General features: G+C 36.1%; 2 protein-coding genes across 2 annotated transcripts; both read right to left on the bottom strand.

The window, feature by feature from the left end:
- Window positions 1-335: 335 nt before the first annotated feature.
- LOC128227604 (alpha-(1,3)-fucosyltransferase C-like) lies at window positions 336-6,517 on the bottom strand. Its single transcript, XM_052938297.1, has 2 exons — window positions 5,052-6,517; window positions 336-4,831 (listed from the first exon to the last, which is right to left on the bottom strand). The coding sequence occupies exons 1-2, from the start codon at window positions 6,180-6,182 to the stop codon at window positions 4,775-4,777; spliced, it is 1,188 nt and encodes a 395-aa protein (XP_052794257.1). The 5' UTR covers window positions 6,183-6,517; the 3' UTR covers window positions 336-4,774.
- An 8,285-nt stretch (window positions 6,518-14,802) lies between these two features.
- On the bottom strand, window positions 14,803-17,066 carry LOC128227603 (alpha-(1,3)-fucosyltransferase C-like). Its single transcript, XM_052938296.1, has 2 exons — window positions 15,678-17,066; window positions 14,803-15,441 (listed from the first exon to the last, which is right to left on the bottom strand). The coding sequence occupies exons 1-2, from the start codon at window positions 16,806-16,808 to the stop codon at window positions 15,385-15,387; spliced, it is 1,188 nt and encodes a 395-aa protein (XP_052794256.1). The 5' UTR covers window positions 16,809-17,066; the 3' UTR covers window positions 14,803-15,384.
- Between the last annotated feature and the right edge of the window lie 994 nt (window positions 17,067-18,060).

The following is an 18,060-nucleotide window of genomic DNA, read 5'->3' as shown; positions in this document are numbered from 1 at the left end:
TTAATTTCATTGCAAAATAATCGGTCCTTTACATCCAGTTCGAGCCAACGAGGGAATCGAGCCAAGCGATATCGAGCGAACGGGTTTCGACTGTATACCCTTATATTTTATAAAAGCACAGGTACTTCATTTCAGGCTAAATGGATAATGTATCTTGCAACGTGTGTCAATACTGATCTCCTATTTCTTGCAATAACAGACAGACAGACAGACAGGCAGGCAGGCAGGCAGGCAGGCAGGCAGACAGACAGACAGACATTAAGAGTTCTTTATTGTCGTAAACATGGAAATAACAGTTTCTTGACAAAACATGATATGCCAAATAAGTATTATTATGGTCACAATGATACATGGCAGATAACAAGATAAAGACAAATAAAAACATAATAGATATTATTATTTTACACAAATGGTAAATATCTAAATAAAATGTTAATGCTACATATCTGAAATACCAGGGTAAGAGAGATTTTGGGCGGCTAATGTCGTATATTACTATATAGACTTGATCGTATTATCTATCACAGAATTTCTTTAAAGAAATGCTTCGTTTATGAATTTACTTAGATATTTTGTTTTGACTGTACAACGAAGGTGAATAATTTGTTTCGGGATTAAGATCATTTAGAATACAACCTACATTTTCAGTCAATGATATTGCAGATAGGCAACCATTAATTATTAGACTTAATCATTAGAATTTTAATTTTCGCGCGTGTTTAAAGTTCGCCCACTGCCAATTATCCGGTAGAGCCAATGAGGTTGTATTTTAAGCCTGTTAGATAACATAACATCTTGATGATTAAGAAAGACTCATTCGATACGCCCACTCCGCCCATTCTAAATCATTATGAATTCTCTTCATGTTATCAAACAATTACTTAATATGTTTTCGAAAGCAAGACTATTTAACAACCTTTTCAGAGAACTTTAGTACACACATACTATTAAATAGAAACGATTACAATTCCTTTATAAAATAGTTAATAACGTCGATAGTTAACGCTTAACAGAAAACACCTTAGGCCTATATAGAATATATGGTTCGGGGACCCCGACCCTTCCTACGAAAAAGGTGCCGACCCTACCGTTTAGTTAAGTCAGATGTTAAAAATATATATTTAAAAAATGAGTGTGTGATTTAATGTGTTTTTTTTTAAAGGTTCATACTGAAGATTAATTCAACGCAATTTGCCATACTGATACAAAAAGCGTTATTACATAAAGCATAATTTGTGCATAAAACAGTAAATACATCATTGTTTTAGAAGAACAGGCATGTTTAATGCTTTGAAATAGCTAACTGCTTTATCGACGCTTTTGAAAAAAACTGTTGATAATCGCTTATAGCTTCAAAGTGTTAATTTGTGCATAAAAACAGTTAATATGTCATTGTTTAAGAAGAAAATGCATGTATACATGCTTTGAAAAGGGAAACCATTTTAGGCCGCTAGGCCGCTAGGCCGCCAGGCCACTAACTTTACGCCGCTAGGCCGCTGAAGTGCTCGATCAACTTTTTTGAAAAAAAAAAAATGAAAAACGCTTCAGAGTGATAATTTGTGCATAAAACAGTAAATATATCATTGTTTTAGAAGATCAGGCATGTTTAATGCTTTGAAATAGCTGACTGCTTAATCGACGCTCTTAAAAAAAAGACTGTTGATAATCGCTAATAGCTTTAAAGTGTTAATTTGTGCATAAAAACAGTTTATATATCATTGTTTTAGAAGAAAATGCATGTATACATGCTTTGAAATAGGATACCATTTTAGGCCGCTAGGCCGCTAGGCCACCAGGCCGCTAACTTCACGCCGCTAGGCCGCTGAAGTGCTCGATCGACTTTTTTGAAAAAAAGTTGAAAAACGCTTCAGAGTGATAATTTGTGCATATAAACAGTAAACATATCATTTATTAAGAAGATCAGGCATGTTTAATGCTTTGAAATAGCTGACTGCTCAATTGACTTTTTTCGAAAAAAATATGTTGATTATCGCTAATTGATTCAAAGTGTTAATTTGTGCATTCAAACAGTTAATATGTCATTGTTTTAGAAGAAAATGCATGTATACATACTTTGAAATAGGAAACCATTTTAGGCCGCTAGGCCGCTAGGCCGCCAGGCCGCTAACTTCATGCCGCTAGGCCGCTGAAGTGCTCGATCGACTTTTTTGGAAAAAAAAATGAAAAACGCTTCAGAGTGATAATTTGTGCATAAAAACAGTAAATACATCATTGTTTTAAAAGAACAGGCATGTTTAATGCTTTGAATTAGCTGACTGCTTTATCGACGTTTTTGGAAAAAAAACTGTTGATAATCGCTTCAATGTGTTAATTTGTGCATAAAAACAGTTAAAATGTCATTGTTTTAGAAGAAAATGCATGTATACATGCTTTGAAATAGGATTCAATTTAGGCCGCTAGGCCGCTAGGCCGCCTATTTCACGCCGCTATGCCGACCTGATCGACTTTTTTGAAAAAAAGTTGAAAAACGCTTCATTGTGATAATTTGTGCATAAAACAGTTAATTTAAAATTGTTTTAGAATAAAAGGTAAAGAAAAATATTCTGAATAGATAACAATTTAAGGCCGCTATGTAACTATATGAATAAAAAACCTTGATTTATCATTGTTTTTTTTTAAAAAAAAACCGCATTAACAATTGCTTGGAAATAGAAAAAATAATTAGGCCGCCAGGCCGCCAACTTCACGCCGCTAGGCCGCCAGGCCGCTAACTTCACGCCTCTAGGCCGCCAACTTCACGCCGCTAGGCCGCCAGGTCGCTAACTTCACGCCGCTAGGCCGCTAGGCCGCTAACTTCACGCCGCTAGGCCGCTAACTTCACGTACATAGTTCAAGATTAAATCCTAAATGGCTGCGTCGCGCATAAAGCTAGGTCGATAAAATGTCAATAGGTGGACAATATGCCAATATCCGCTTAAAACGACACTAAAATGACAAATACCTATGTTAAGTAAACAAAAATGGAAAGTGAAAGTAAACAATATTTTTTACTAAATAAGTATATTGTAAAATGTTTAGTTTGTCAATTTTTTAGCAGATGACTATAAATTAAACAAACGTGTTGAAACCTAAAACTGTACAACTGAAGAAATTCTGAATGCAAACTTCCCTAATAGGGAAAATCGAAAATCAGAAACTCCATTAGCATAATGTTATAAAAGTTTGCACTCAGAATTACTTCAAATCATGTTTAACATTATTTTTTGGGAACAATCTTTTAAGTAGGTTATCATACCTTTTCAAGAAAAATCAGGCATACAATGTTTATTGCCTGGATTTCACCCCTTACAAAACCCCATTTTCTGTGTATCTCAGTGCAAACAATTCAGGAAGTATAAGGTATTAATTTGGAAGCTTCATTCAATAATGAACTACCTGAAAAGTTCAAAATAAAACTGTGCTTATTATATTTACACTGTGACGGAAAGTGAGAATAGAGAAGTATACTATAAATCATAGTATCAAATTCTTAACATACATTAATATTTTGTAATTAAGTTCATGATAGTTTCAAAGATGCATGATATAAATATTTACAAACATTGTGCATAGGTTTTTTCGCTGTCTGAGGACAAAGGGGTAATAAACTTTTGTTTTGTTGGCCAATGGCAAAAGTATGGTTTTAAAGATTTTTTTCGTAGATTATGATATCTTGGACTGTCTAAAAGGAAATAATATTCATTTTCGATGGCATTCATATAACACAAGATCAAACATGCGAGTGTACATAAATTGTTTGCGGTTACATAATACATACGATGAGCTCATATACATGAAGTATTCTGTTTGATCAGACACTTGAAGTAAGGGCTAATGTTTCTTCAATATTTACATTGTCAACACACTAAGCCATTCAAACACAATTCCACAATACGCGTATTTACAGCCAATAACTCATTGCATATTCACCGTACCGACAATAACTATAATCACACTCAATCTCGGAATTCAGTTCTTCGAAATCTGATGATCTTCCATGTTTTGAAAATCTATCAAAAGATATAATCGATCACCGAAAATTACAGTTAGATCATTTCGATTAATAATTAATGATGTAATCGAAATGAACGGTTCGGAAACGTGCTTTAATTCAATTGTATGTCAGCTTGAGGTTATAAGCTGAATACTAAATAACGTATATTGCTGTTCCAATATATTTTTCCTATTTTTAAGATTAATAACCTGGTAGAAAAACATCGATCCAGTGATTATACGATCGATTATTGACTAACTCAATCGTAAACGATCGATTTCGACATAATTCCAAGATCGTCATATATCTTTGATCTTCTCTGAATTTGATGTGCATGTTAAACACATGCACCAAGTCATAAATGTTTTATGCCACCATCCCTTTATACTAATGTACCTCGGAAGTAATAAGTACATCTGCACCATATTGCAAATAGACAACCAGGTATTGTAAACAGTATTCCATTCAAAGATTTTTTATTGTTATCATAAACTATTTTGGCTTCTAAAATGAATTGTTTACTGTGGAAATTAAGCTTTCCAGGAAGAATATCTTAAGTTAGAAAACAGTATATAGATGTTATAAATCAACACATTCCAAAATCCGGGGTATTACTGGTGCATTACTTCAAATGTCATTTCCCGAACCAATACGGAAATCACAGAACAGTCGCAAATGGTGGGATCAATTGGAGCATCCACCCGTTCATAGTTGGTTAACGTCTACATTGGACGATATTTCAGCAGAAAGCCAAGTCCAGAGACTTTTGACATTAGTGGATCATATTCCCCACTCGAAGAGTCGTCGATCGATATCCAACACCAGCTTATTCAACTCCTGAAATGCCAAATCGATTGCCATTCAGAAATCAATTGACCAAGAACAACTGAAGCAATGAATTAATTATGATGTCCATGGTTGAAATTAATTGGCCAATGGACCGTTAAGCCCGTGGACAATTCGGTATAAGTAACGTCGTGACCTTGGAGCGTTTATACTATATATCATGGACTCTAATAACTATGGACAATTCGGTCGGTATCTAGCACACACGTACCTGTACTTTGGGACATATGTCCGCGCGTACCCAGCCTTCAAGGTCGGCCACAACCCGTCTCGAGGTATCTGCGTACAGGTGCTGGCACAGCAGGCAACTAGAGCAGCGCCGCTCAACCCGGAAGTGGCGCCGCCAGTCGAAATAACTATTGTAAAGAGTTTCATTTGTCATCACCTGTTCTAAGTAGTCAACGAAAGACTTGATGTCTCCAAAGTCATGGACGCTGATAAAAGAATTAGAAATAACTACATTTTGCACATGCTGATAATCCCAGTTAACAATTGGAATTTGATCCCTACTTATAGCATCCCAGTATTTTTCAGTGACATAATCAGTGCACAGTGAGTTCTCAAAGGCTAGGTAGAATCGGTATTCTTCTAAAGGTTGGTTGCAGTTTTCATGATAGCATTTTTTGGAGTAACATCCGCCATACATATCGATATCTAGATGTTGTTGCATTTTGTGAACCAGTCTGTATCTCCTCGAGGCGTCCCCACAGTTACTAATCCTACCAGTAATGTTTCTACTTTTCTCTCGGTAGAAATTACGTCTTTTCAAATCTTTTGTTGAACTTGACGACTCATCTTCAGTCAAAGCAACAGACCAACCATACTGGAAAGGAACCACTGAATCAGTTCGGTACCACATAGTCCAGTTAAACAGTTTATTAAAAACCCGGATATTTCCAAACAAGTTTGAAGGAGGCTCTTGGTTAGTTAGCACCCATATCTGTTCCTTTCGGCGATATGCCGGAAATTCAATCGTCTTTGTTGTATCGATGTGCCAGTTGTCCGGCCATAAATCCGTCAAGTGGTAATTGATTAAATCAGCTTCATAGAACATGTTTTTGTCATCTGTTATGTTACATTTCACTGGACACGATTTCAAACAGTTCTGTTCTGGTTTTAAAAACCCATCTCCATTAAATGGCTTCCAATAAAGCAGTAGCTTTACCGCTGGATCAATTACAACGGCCCGTCTGTCCGTCCGCGGCAACATGTCCAGCCTACGCGGAACAGCCTCTGCTCGCATATAAAGATGAAAATATACAATAAAGCATACCACTCCTAGTCCTATAAATATAAATTTGTAGCCACGCTTTAACATTGTAGTGCTGCAAAGACTCGACATCGGTAACCATGTCCTGCTGATCAATGATAGAATGTGTTTTATAAATTCACACTGTAAGGTTTAACGTCAAGTCCATCTAATACTCCATCTTTTTATTTACATTTTCGGATAAAGCAAATAATATTACCAAAATGATTCTTTGGTGAAGTAAATTGTTAAAACAGGTGAACTTTTTTAACACAGATCAAAGTCCACATAGTATTTGTTTACTACACTTAAATGCTATTTTACGAGTGCGAGATAAACTAGTGTTCGCGTATGTCCTGATAAAACTTACAGATGCACACATTGCTTCTGTTTAGTATATAAATTGGTTTTAAATGAACAAACTTTAAAAGCGACGGTGTGGCATGTTTCATTGCACATATACAAGGTACACATTCAACACGGGTTGATGCAAAAAAAATATATTTTAAATTTCATCAATAATGATGTTTAACTGATTTGACTTATTATGAACAAAAACAACATATGTAGTTTGTGTACAGATAAAAACTTTTTTTTTTAATTTGAAATTAGTTACCATGTAGCTATTAATTAAAAACACATAAAGGTAAATATTTTTTATCTGTACACAATTTATATGTTTCGTTTTGTTTCTTTTACATTCTGATGAGTTAACAGGATAATGTATTAAAATAAAAAATGAAAACATTATCATCGACCTATATCAAATGTACACTTTTAATAATTATTTTTGCATCAAACTTTTAGTCCATATAATTCCAATTTGTATACAGTCGGGCACCTCTATCTACCAGACCATGGTAGACACAAGCTCTTGATGATATTTATGTACAAAAGTAACCAATTCGTCAGAATTTGTCAATTACGAAAAACAAATGTCAACAATTGAAGGTGTATTATTTATTATTTAGCGGGGGGGGGGGGGAGGGGGTATCGACAGTTGTTGGTTTAAGCTAGTAGAATATTGGAAATGTTTCATTTTTTTTTTGATGAATTTATTTCTTAATATATTCAAATGATCTCACCAAAGCAGTTAATATCCCTTTAAATGGTTAAACCACAATGCTCTATCACAAACACTTACATCATCTTAGTTTTAACATGGATCTCGAGTTTCAGTCATTGCTTGTTAAAACATTTTCACATTTATTTTCTTTATCAGTCGTTTGCAGGTTTCCTTTGTAGTCAAGATATAGCGATGTTTAATAGAGCACGGGCAATAAATAGCTGAAGCGTTTTGCGTTCATAAATTGAATAAATTTAAGATAAATTAAAAACACGTGCATCATTACATTATTACTATTTACAATCAATAACGAGTTATAATTAAAACATTTTTAAATTTATACTGAATTCCTTTAGCTCGATTGTGACGAAATGTTAAACTATATGTTATAGTAGTAGAAACCAGTGCTGGTGGCCATTTTGATAGGATTTTATAATCTCAAGTTGTAAACATCTAACTAACAAGCAGTTAATTATATTTTTCATTTCTTAATTTGATTGCAAATATATCATATTGGGTTGGATTGTTAATATGTTTCCGATTTCTGTTTGACATAGTATGTAGTTATGTGATCATGTATCTTGCAACGTCTGTAAAATCTGATATCTTATTTGTTGCAACTACTACTCAACTCAACTCATCTTTATTTCCACCATTAACGGTGATATTCATATTATGTACAAATAGTTACTATGAAGGCATGATATCTATATACATGATATATGTACATACACAAAAATTAGCATATCATATCAACATGCATATTGAGATTGTGTTTGTATCCTTTGCATCAAACTTAAGGTATAAGTCTTGTATCGAACACAATTATGCACTATTCACGAGACAGTTATAAATAAATGCAAACGATCGTCGCAAGAATTGTTTTCGCACATCGTTGTGGCAATTGTGGTGGCCTTTTGCACCACAGTTTTGCAATAAACATTCGAATATGTTTATAACAGTTTGAGTCAAATATAGCATGCACTGTTGCTCTACTTACACGCGGTTGCAAAATTCTGAATAGACTAAAATCCTCGTCTGACAAAGTTCGTGATGACCATAATGAGGTATCTTTCAATGAAACAATAGTTTTAACTGTATGTTTCCATTGACGTCTAGAGGGAATTCGTTCTGGATTAACTAAAGCATTGTTGATAAAGCTTTGAAGTCCATATGTACATAGGATTTTACATATATCAGGAATAAAACCTAAAGAAACATTTCTATCTGTTACAAACTGAAAGTATCGTCGTAAAAAATATTCTTAGTGGTGCATTTAGAGTCTAGACAAAGTATCAAATGTAAGAATAGCAATTTCTTACTTATCACCGATGTATACAATTTATGAAGCCCAAGCATTGATTCACACATATCAGATCTCGTGCGAAAATCCCTGAATTTTCTTAACCATAAAATGCTGTAAGCGATTAACTGAAGCTATATCGCTTTGTACAAGATTATTACATAATTCACTACAAAAGAGAACAATTGGCATTATGATTTTAACATAGAGATTAACCGAAACTAATGGATTAAGACCATGTGGATGTACACCTTGAGCAGTCATTGCAAAAAAAGCATTTTTAGCTTTTTGGCATCTCTCTTCAATTTGTGCTTTGCACTTCATGTTAGAAACTTGTTTCACACCCAGGTGGTTCGCACTATTAGTTTGAGGGATTATCTGGTCACCATACATTATTGCAACTTTGGGTGGATCACGATTCCATGTAAAGACGATTATTTCTGACTTGTTTACATTCATGTCTATTCGCCATGACTTACAGTATCGATATACAATGTCCATCATTTTCTGAAGATTCAAGGGAGATAACGCCAACAGGGCAATATCATCGGCGTATGCAGGATTGCCGGACTTGGTTAAAAGAACACAACAGCCTTTGTTACTGATCTCAAGATCTTTCTGAAGGTTGTCGACGTAGATTAAATAGTAAAATGTAGATAAAACACCTTCTTGGCGAACTGATTTTTGTATGTTGATGCTATCTGATGTATCGCCATTAAGCTTAACAACGCATTTAAGATCGCTATAAGATGCTTTAAGTGTACGGAGGGCTTTTCCGACAATTCCAAACTGGCCAAGCTTTAAGAATAGTCCATCATGCCACACAACATCAAACGCAGCCTTCTGATCAAGCATGCCTACGTACACGTTGCTGTTTCGTTCTATTTGTTGATAAATAGTCTCTTGTAGATTAAACTCGGTGGTAACACAGCTGAGGCCTTTACGGAAACCTTGTTGTTGTTCATTGGGAAAGTTTATGTGCTGCGATTTTATAACGTCATTGATTCTGTTAAATATAACCTTTTCAAATAGTTTGCTTAAGCATGGACTGAGGGAGACGGGCCTGTAACTGCCAGGGTCGGTCTTGTCTTTGCCTTTGCCTTTGCCTTTGTAAATAGGGATAAGAAGGCTGGTGTCGTTCGTTGTACAGCACGGAGTTGATAAGAATAGCTAATGCTGTTGTCAATACTTCACCACCATGTTTTATGTGCTCATTTAAAACGTTATCGATTCCGGGGCTTTTACGAAGTTTCAGGCTTCTCACTGCGCTGGTAATTTCTTCGTTTGTAACTTCTTTCGTAATTTCTAGTGACATTGCTATATCGTTATCTTCCCATAAAAATGTTTGTAAATCTTCGTTATGTTTTTCATCCTTATTCACGAATTTATCTTCAAACACCCTGGTAAAATATGTTTCAAAACCTCTTATAACGTTCTCATTTGCGTATGTTTTGTTATCAACAGATAATTCGTTACACATTAATGGTTTTTTACCGCTTCGTTTTCGGAGTAGTTTCCAAAATAATCGGTAGTCTAGCTCTGCAGCCATGTTCAGGTCATCGATAGCTTTGTTTTCAAATTCGTTTTGTTTACAGCGCTGAACTCGTCTAAATTCCCTTTTAGCGGCTTTGTATCCATAAAATGAATCGTTGATATAGCCTCTCGGTCTACCCTCATTGATCCATAATCGGCGTAGATGGCGCGCCTTTGTGTGGGCGGCTTTTACTTCTTCACACCAGTAGGGTTTTGCCCTTTTATTATATTTGCTTACTGGAAGAATACTAGCTGCACGGTGTATTGCATTAGTTATTAATTCGTAAAGAAAGTCTGGACAGCATTTTGTACTTTCAACTATGAGTATACAGTTCAGTTCATTTTGTAACATATATTGATAGCTATGATAATTTTCAATTGTACTTTTATTCCAAGCAACGCTGACACGTAGTGGTGGATCCGGTTTTCGGATAGGATTCATACTCAGACTGCAGACTAGTGGCAAGTGGTCTGATGTCATAATGTTTGCACTGTCTTCAATTATAAAGTTAGTACACAAAGTAACACATGATGATTCAAGCAATATGTGGTCGATTACTTTCCCCGTTGGCACAAACGTACCGTCATATCTATTTCCACGTACATGTTGTAATGATACCAAGTTATTGTTCATTATTAATTCTGTCAGCAATCTGGACTTGGTGTTATCACTCTTGAACTCATGGTTTCCAATTAGCTGTCCATTGAAATCCCCTGCCAGTAAAACGTCCCCAACCTGGGTGTAATAGGCTATTAATGACTGGATTTCACTTAAAACCGACTTATAGTATTCTATGTTGTTACACGATGGCATATACACACAAAACATATATAAGGGCAATCTATCATGACATTTAAACTCAATTCCAAGTATACGATGGTTTTCTTTATGAGGTAACTGATTTATGCTAAATGAGAGTTATTTCTTAAACATAATCGCTGTGCCTGCTTTTCCGCACATAACTGGACCAAAATTATCTACATTTTCGTCAGTATTAACAAAACAATCGTAATCTGAGTGAATGCTATTCATAAACATTGCAGATCTAGGTAAAGGTTTATGCTCATTTATAAGTGCAATATCCACACTATACTGATCTAACATTTTTGCTAAAGGGTAGGCTGATGACATAACACCCCTACAATTCCAACAAAGAAGATTCAATGACATAACATAGATTAAAATAAGTAGGTGCGCAATCATCGTGAACCTAAACATTATTCAAATTTGACACTATACATAAATATATAAACTATCAAAAAGCGCAGATAACTCTAGTATGACGCAGGATTCCAATCGTCAGTGTCCTCTTCCGGTTGTTGTCCATCCCAGTACGTGTGTCGCTCCTGGTTTTCACTGTAACTGTTATCATGGTTACGCCAAGTATCGTCACGCATGCGTCCACTGCAGTCACTATATCTATCGGACCGGTATCGATCGTTAGAGGCCGATTTAAAGTGATAACTGTCATCTTCGTAGTCACCGTAGCCATCATAACTGTCATTACGCTGGTATTGGTAACGGGACCGCGAGCGTATATTTGATGTTCGCTCGCGAATATGGTCCTCTTTGGACTTTCATTTTCTGTAAGAAATGCCGTCAGGCCAGAAATACGCGTCGTTAATAATTGGTTCAAGATCCTCTGGCACGTTAACTTTCGCCGATGAGCCAAATCGGCCATGGAAGACACGAATATAGGATACATAAACATCGTTGTCCTTGAAATATGTGTATATATCATTCTCCGTGGTCCTATGATCAATGTTCCCGATGTAGTACGAGACGTTCTTTCTCCTTCTGGCGGCAGTGAAACCGGTATGTTCACTGGACCCTGTTTTTCCTGACGTTGCGCGCGGACGTTCCAGTGAAGCTGGAGCTGCTGGAGGCTCTGCACTTTCCACTGGTTTATATGCATGAGTGTCGTTGTTACTACTGCTTGTCTTGACTGGTTTATCGACCACGTTTGCAATAGCTTCCGGCTATTCCGATGAAGACTGCTCCCAGACGTTTCTACCCCAACGGGTTTTCCAAGACATGGACAGCAAACTAGCTGACTTAGCTAAAGACGACTATGTTAGACAGCTATTAAGCGTTTGTAACAACAATTATCGTCGCATTGACAGCTACAGGAATAAACTCGCCGACAGAGCGCGCGAACTACCCGGATGTCCACAGACCCGCCTTATAAATCGCAAAACATCCTCGCAGACATCACGAGAACGGAAGTGTGCTATAGACTGCTATGTACTTAACGCATACATCTCCGGAGAGAACACGAAGGATGTTTACGACGTATTTGCTAACACTGCCTCTCATGAAACTATTATTATCGATAATGACCTTACGCAGCAAGAAGTCACAAAACCAGATATCCTCGCCTTAGTAACAAACCTAAGTACTGAAGTTCTGAAAATATCTAAGCAGCAATCATCTGACTCTGCGCTTCTCAAAACCATCCAATCTGATGTTTCGAACATTAAAAAACACTATTGTCGGTATATTGCAGTGCAAACAATTCAGGAAGTTAAACATAACTTTGTAGCTTGATCCAATAATAAACAATCTCAAAAGTTAAAAATAGAACTTTATTTAAAGTAATAGCCACAGTTCTAGTCCAGGCATTTTACTATTAGACTATTACATTTGATAATGTACGTAAAGTTAGCGGCTTAGCGGCGTGAAGTTAGCAACCTGGAGGCCTAGCGGCGTGAAGTTGGCTGCCTAGCGGCTTATTTTTTTTCTCTATTTCAAAGCAATTGTTTATGCGATTTTTTTTGGAAAACAATGATAAATATAAAAAAATGCATTCATACATTTACATAGCGGCCTTAAAATGTTTTAAATTCAAAGCATTTTTCTATACGTTTTCAGATAAAACAATTATAAATTAACTTTTTTGATGCACAAATTATCGATTTGAAGCGACTGAAAACATTAATAAAAAAGGGGATAGAGCAGTTTAGCGGCCTAGCGGCGTGAAGTAAGCGCCCTGGCGGCCTAGCAGTGTAGCGGACTAAAATGGTATCCTATTTCAAAGCATGTATACATGCCTTTTCTTCTAAAACAATGATATATTAACTGTTGTATGCACAAATTATCACTCTGAAGGTATTATCAACATTTTTTTCAAATAACTCGATCAAGCAGTCAGCTATTTCAAAGTATGTAAACATGCCTGTTCTTCTTAAACAATGATATATTTACTGTTTTATGCACAAAAAATTATCACTCTATTATCAACATTTTATCAAGCAGTTCAGCGGCCTAGCGGCCCAGCGACGTGAAGTTAGCGGCCCGGCGGCCTAGCGGCCTAAAATTGGTTTCTTTTTGAAAGCTTTTATATACTTGTATGCAAAAACATCAACATCCTTTAGCGAATATCTGCATTTCCCAATAACTCGCTGCCTAAAAATCTTTTTATGCGTTTTCTTGAAAACAACGATAAATAAATGTATTTCATTCAGAAATTAACATCCTGAAGCGACAACAATTGTCTTAAAAGTCGATCAACCAGTTCAGCGGCCAAGCGGCCTGGCGGCGGGAAGTCAGCGGCCGACAGGCCGAGCGGCCCAGCGGCCCAGCGGCTTAAAATTGGTTTCTATTTCAAAGCATTTATACTTGCATTTTCTTCTAAAACAATGATCAATATATGGTTTAACAATTTTGCTAAATACAAAAATGCTGATATTCGCTATAATGGATTGTTTAGGCAGCTTGGTCGTGTTTTGGGGGACATGCAGGTTTTCGCTAAAGGATCTTGATTTGTGAATAGAAACCATAAATTAATCATTGTTATAGAAAGATACGCATGTATAAATACTTTGAAATTGAAATAGAAACCAATTGAAGGCCGCTAGGCCGGTAGGCCGCCAGGCTGCTAACTTCACGCCGCATTTTGAAAAAAATGTTGATAATTGTTTAGAGTGACCATGACATAGTCTTGATTAACATAGTGCAGACTGTGTTGAAAATAGTGTTCGTGAGTTTACATGTTCAATAAGGGACGTTGCGGACCCGTTATTTTGTAAAAATGGCCGTGTTAATAACTCAAATCGACCACGAAATAGTCATTTTAAAAAGTCCGAGTGATTTGACCAAGCGTGCCGAAAGGCCAAATTGGTGTTCAAAAATGCTTTATATGTCTTTAACTGTGATAAGAATAAAAATTACAGATCAATAATTAGTGAATATAAAATAACCTACAAACGATTAGTTAAGCGTAAACGAAAATTTGAACAACCTGTTGCCTATGACTCGTGGACATGTATATACATTATCTCAGCTACGTGTAAGCACTTTTTATAGACAAGAACAAATGTGTGAGTGTACACAGCTTGTTTGTGGTTGAGCGATATATACATCATAGCAAATAAACCGGGAAGTTTTTTTCGCGTCAGATTGACGTTCAGATCTTCCTGTTTGAAAACGATGAGCTCATATACATAAAGTATTCTGTTTGAACAGACACTTGAAGAAAGGGCTGATGTTGCTTCAACGTTTACAGTGTCAACACACTAAGCCATTCAAACAAAATTCCACAATACGCGTATTTACAGCCGATAATTCATTGCATATTCACCATATCGACAATAACTATAAATCACACTAAATCTCGGAATTCAGTTTTCGAAATCTGATAATCTTTCTTGGATTGAAAATCGATCAAAAGATAAAATCGATCACCGAAAATTACAGTTAGACCATTTCGATAAATAATTAATGATGTAATCGAAATGAACGGTTCGGAAACGTGTTTTAATTCAATTTTATGTTAGCTTGAGCTTATTAGCTGAATACTATATAACGAATATTGATGTTCCAATATATTTTTCCATTTTTTAAGGATTTACAACCTGGTAGAAATACATCGATCCAGTGACTATGCGATCGATTTTCGACATAATTCCATCATCATCATATCTCTTTGATCTTTGATTTCTCTGAAGTTAATGTGCATGTAAAACACATGCACCAAGTCACAAATGTTTCATGCCACCATCCCTTTATACTAATGTACCTCGGAAGTAATAAGTATATCTGCACAATATTGCAAAAAGACAGCCAGGTACTGTAAACAGTATTCCATTTAAAGATTTATTATTATCATAAACTGTTATGGCTTCTATAATGATATGTTTACTGTGAAAATTTAGCTTTTCAGGAAGAATATCTTTAGTTTGAAAACAGTATATAGATGTTATGTGAAATTAACACATCCCAAAATCCGGGGTATTACTGGTGCATTACTTCGAATATCCTTTCCCGAACCAATACGGAAATCACAGAACAGTCGCAAATGGTGGGATCATTTGAAACATCCACCACTTCTTAGTTGGTACATCGGTCGATATTTCAGCAGAATGCCAGGTCAGAGACTATTGACATTAGTAGATCATATCCCCCACTCGAAGAGTCGTCGATCGATATCCAACACCAGCTTATTCAACTCCTGAAATGTCAAATCGACTGCCATTCAGAAATCAATTGACCAGAACTCGATATTCCCAAGAACAACTGAAGCAATGAATTAATTATGATGCCCATGGTTGTAATTATTTGGCCAATGGACCGTTAAGGCCGTGGACCTTTCAGTGTAAGTAATGTCGCGACCTTTGACCGTTTATACTATAAACCATGGACTGTAAGAACTTTGGACAATTCGGTCGGTATCTAGCACACACGTACCTGTACTTTGGGACATATGTCCGCGCGTACCCAGCCTTCGAGGTCGGCCACAACCCGTCTCGAGGTATCTGCGTAAAGGGCCTGGCACAGCAGACAACTAGAGCAGCGCCGCTCCGTTCGGAAGTGGCCTCGCCAGTCGAAATAACTATTGTAAAGAGTTTCATTTGTCATCACCTGTTCTAAGTAGTCAACGAAAGACTCGATGTCTCCAAAGTCATGAACACTGATAAAAGAATTAGGAATAACTACATTTTTCACATGCTGATATTCCCAGTTAACAATTGGAATTTGATCCCTACTTATAGCATCCCAGTATTTTTCAGTGACATAATCAGTGCACAGTGAGTTCTCAAAGGCTAGGTAGAATCGGTATTCTTCTAAAGGTTGGTTGCAGTTTTCATGATAGCATTTTTTGGAGTAACATCCGCCATACATATCGATATCTAGATGTTGTTGCATTTTGTAAACCAGTCTGTATCTCCTCGAGGCATCCCCACAGTTACTTATCCTACCAGTAATGTTTCTACTTTTCTCTCGGTAAAAGTTACGTCTTTTCAAATCTTTTGTTGAACTTGACGACTCATCTTCTGTCAAAGCAACTGACCAACCATACTGGAAAGGAACCACTGAATCAGTTCGATACCACATAGTCCAGTTAAACAGTCTATCAAAAACCCTGAGATTTCCAAACAAGTTTGAAGGAGGCTCTTGGTTAGTTAGCACCCATATCTGTTCCTTTCGGCGATATGCCGGAAATTCAATCGTCTTCGAGGTATCGATGTGCCAGTTGTCCGGCCATAAATCCGTCAAGTGGTAATTGATTAAATCAGCTTCATAGAACATGTTTTTGTCATCCGTTATGTTACATTTCACTGGACACGATTTCAAACAGCTCTGTTCTGCTTTTAAAAAAACATTTCCATTAAATGGCTTCCAATAAAGTAGTAGCCTTTCCGCTGGATCACTTACTACAGCCCTTCCGTCCGCACGCGGCAACATGTCCAGCCTACGGGGAACAGCCTCTCCCCTCATGTGATGAGGAACAAACACAAAAATGCATACCACTACTAGTCCTATGATTATAAATTTGTTGCCACGCTTTATCATTACAATGCAGGAAAGACTCGACATCGGTAATCATGTCCTGCTGGTCAATGATAGAATGTGTTCTATAAATAAGTCAACACTGTTAGTATTATCGGAAACTCCATTATATACTCCGTCTTGTATTCACATGTTCGGATAGAACAAACAAAAGAAGCACATTGATTCGTTGGTTAATTAAATAGTTAAAGCAAGTGAATTATTAATTTCACACAACTCAAAATATACACAGTTAAATTTTAACTAAATGCTATTTTAGCAGTCAACAATATAACAAGCGTTCGCTCCATGCATCTTCTGATAAAGACGGACAATTGTGGTTAAAGCGGATATGCCAATTGGTTTTAAAAGTGAAACCGGATAACTATTTTTTAAGCGACAGTGAAGCGTTTACATTGTAAAGTCGTAAACTCAATATAGGTTGAAGCCAACAACATGTTGTTGCTCTTTTAATTTTGATGCTTTATTATGTTTTACTGATTTAACTTATTATGTTCAAAACAGCATATGGTTAGTGTACAGATGAAAATATTCTAATTTAGATATGGGAATTTGTGGTCTAGTAGATAAAAAAAACATTCAAAAAGGTTAAACTCTTTATCAGTACACACATTATATGTTTTGATTTGTTTTCATTAAAGTCAATTGAGTTAACATCATATTACATTAAAATTGCAAACAGAATCCTTCTCTGTACACCCGATGCATTTTGTAAAAATCATTTCTGATGTATCTATGTTTATAAATGTAAGAATTAAAATCGTTGTAAAGATATATACCTCTTTCCTTATCGTGCTATATAAATTGATTTGTTGCTTTCATATGCAAAAACACACATTCAAATGTTATCTAGGACTAAGTTTATATCTTAAAATGTGTTTGTCTGTTTAAATGTATCTACATTGTTCATTTTATTATTTTAAATGGCTTCACCATTGGCTAAATGGTATTACTTTAAATTTCCATACTGGTTCATATTTTGATCACATCAGAGTAAATAACCAATTCCCGGTGCTTTCCATCCAAAGATCACTGAAACGATCCCAAACAGTTCTGTTTCGTGCACAGTTAAAAACTTAAATTGCGATTTTTCACTTTTGATTCCCTATATACAGGCGTCGACATATAGAAAGACGCTAAAGTACTTTTGACGTCAGATCACTGTGAACGTTCCCTTGAGTCTTGGCGCATTATTCCAACATTTAACTTTTCTGTGTTGGCGCCGTATGGTTGGTATGTCCACAGCTTGTTTTTCGATATCTCTTATGGAGCTGATTTT

Source organism: Mya arenaria, chromosome 3, assembly GCF_026914265.1.
Source record: "Mya arenaria isolate MELC-2E11 chromosome 3, ASM2691426v1".
NCBI classification, from domain to species: domain Eukaryota; kingdom Metazoa; phylum Mollusca; class Bivalvia; order Myida; family Myidae; genus Mya; species Mya arenaria.
Note: the sequence above shows the minus strand (reverse complement) of the source record. Positions and strands in the feature narration are given on the sequence as shown.

What these genes read in the sequence shown, in the direction of transcription:
- LOC128227604 (XM_052938297.1), bottom strand. Translation starts at nt 6,182, where the DNA reads ATGTCGAGTCTTTGCAGCACTACAATGTTAAAGCGTGGCTACAAATTT. An exon ending in ACATATGTCCCAAAGTACAG is followed by an intron (nt 4,832 to 5,051) that starts GTACGTGTGTGC and finishes TTGGCATTTCAG; the next exon opens with GAGTTGAATAAGCTGGTGTT.
- LOC128227603 (XM_052938296.1), bottom strand. Translation starts at nt 16,808, where the DNA reads ATGTCGAGTCTTTCCTGCATTGTAATGATAAAGCGTGGCAACAAATTT. An exon ending in ACATATGTCCCAAAGTACAG is followed by an intron (nt 15,442 to 15,677) that starts GTACGTGTGTGC and finishes TTGACATTTCAG; the next exon opens with GAGTTGAATAAGCTGGTGTT.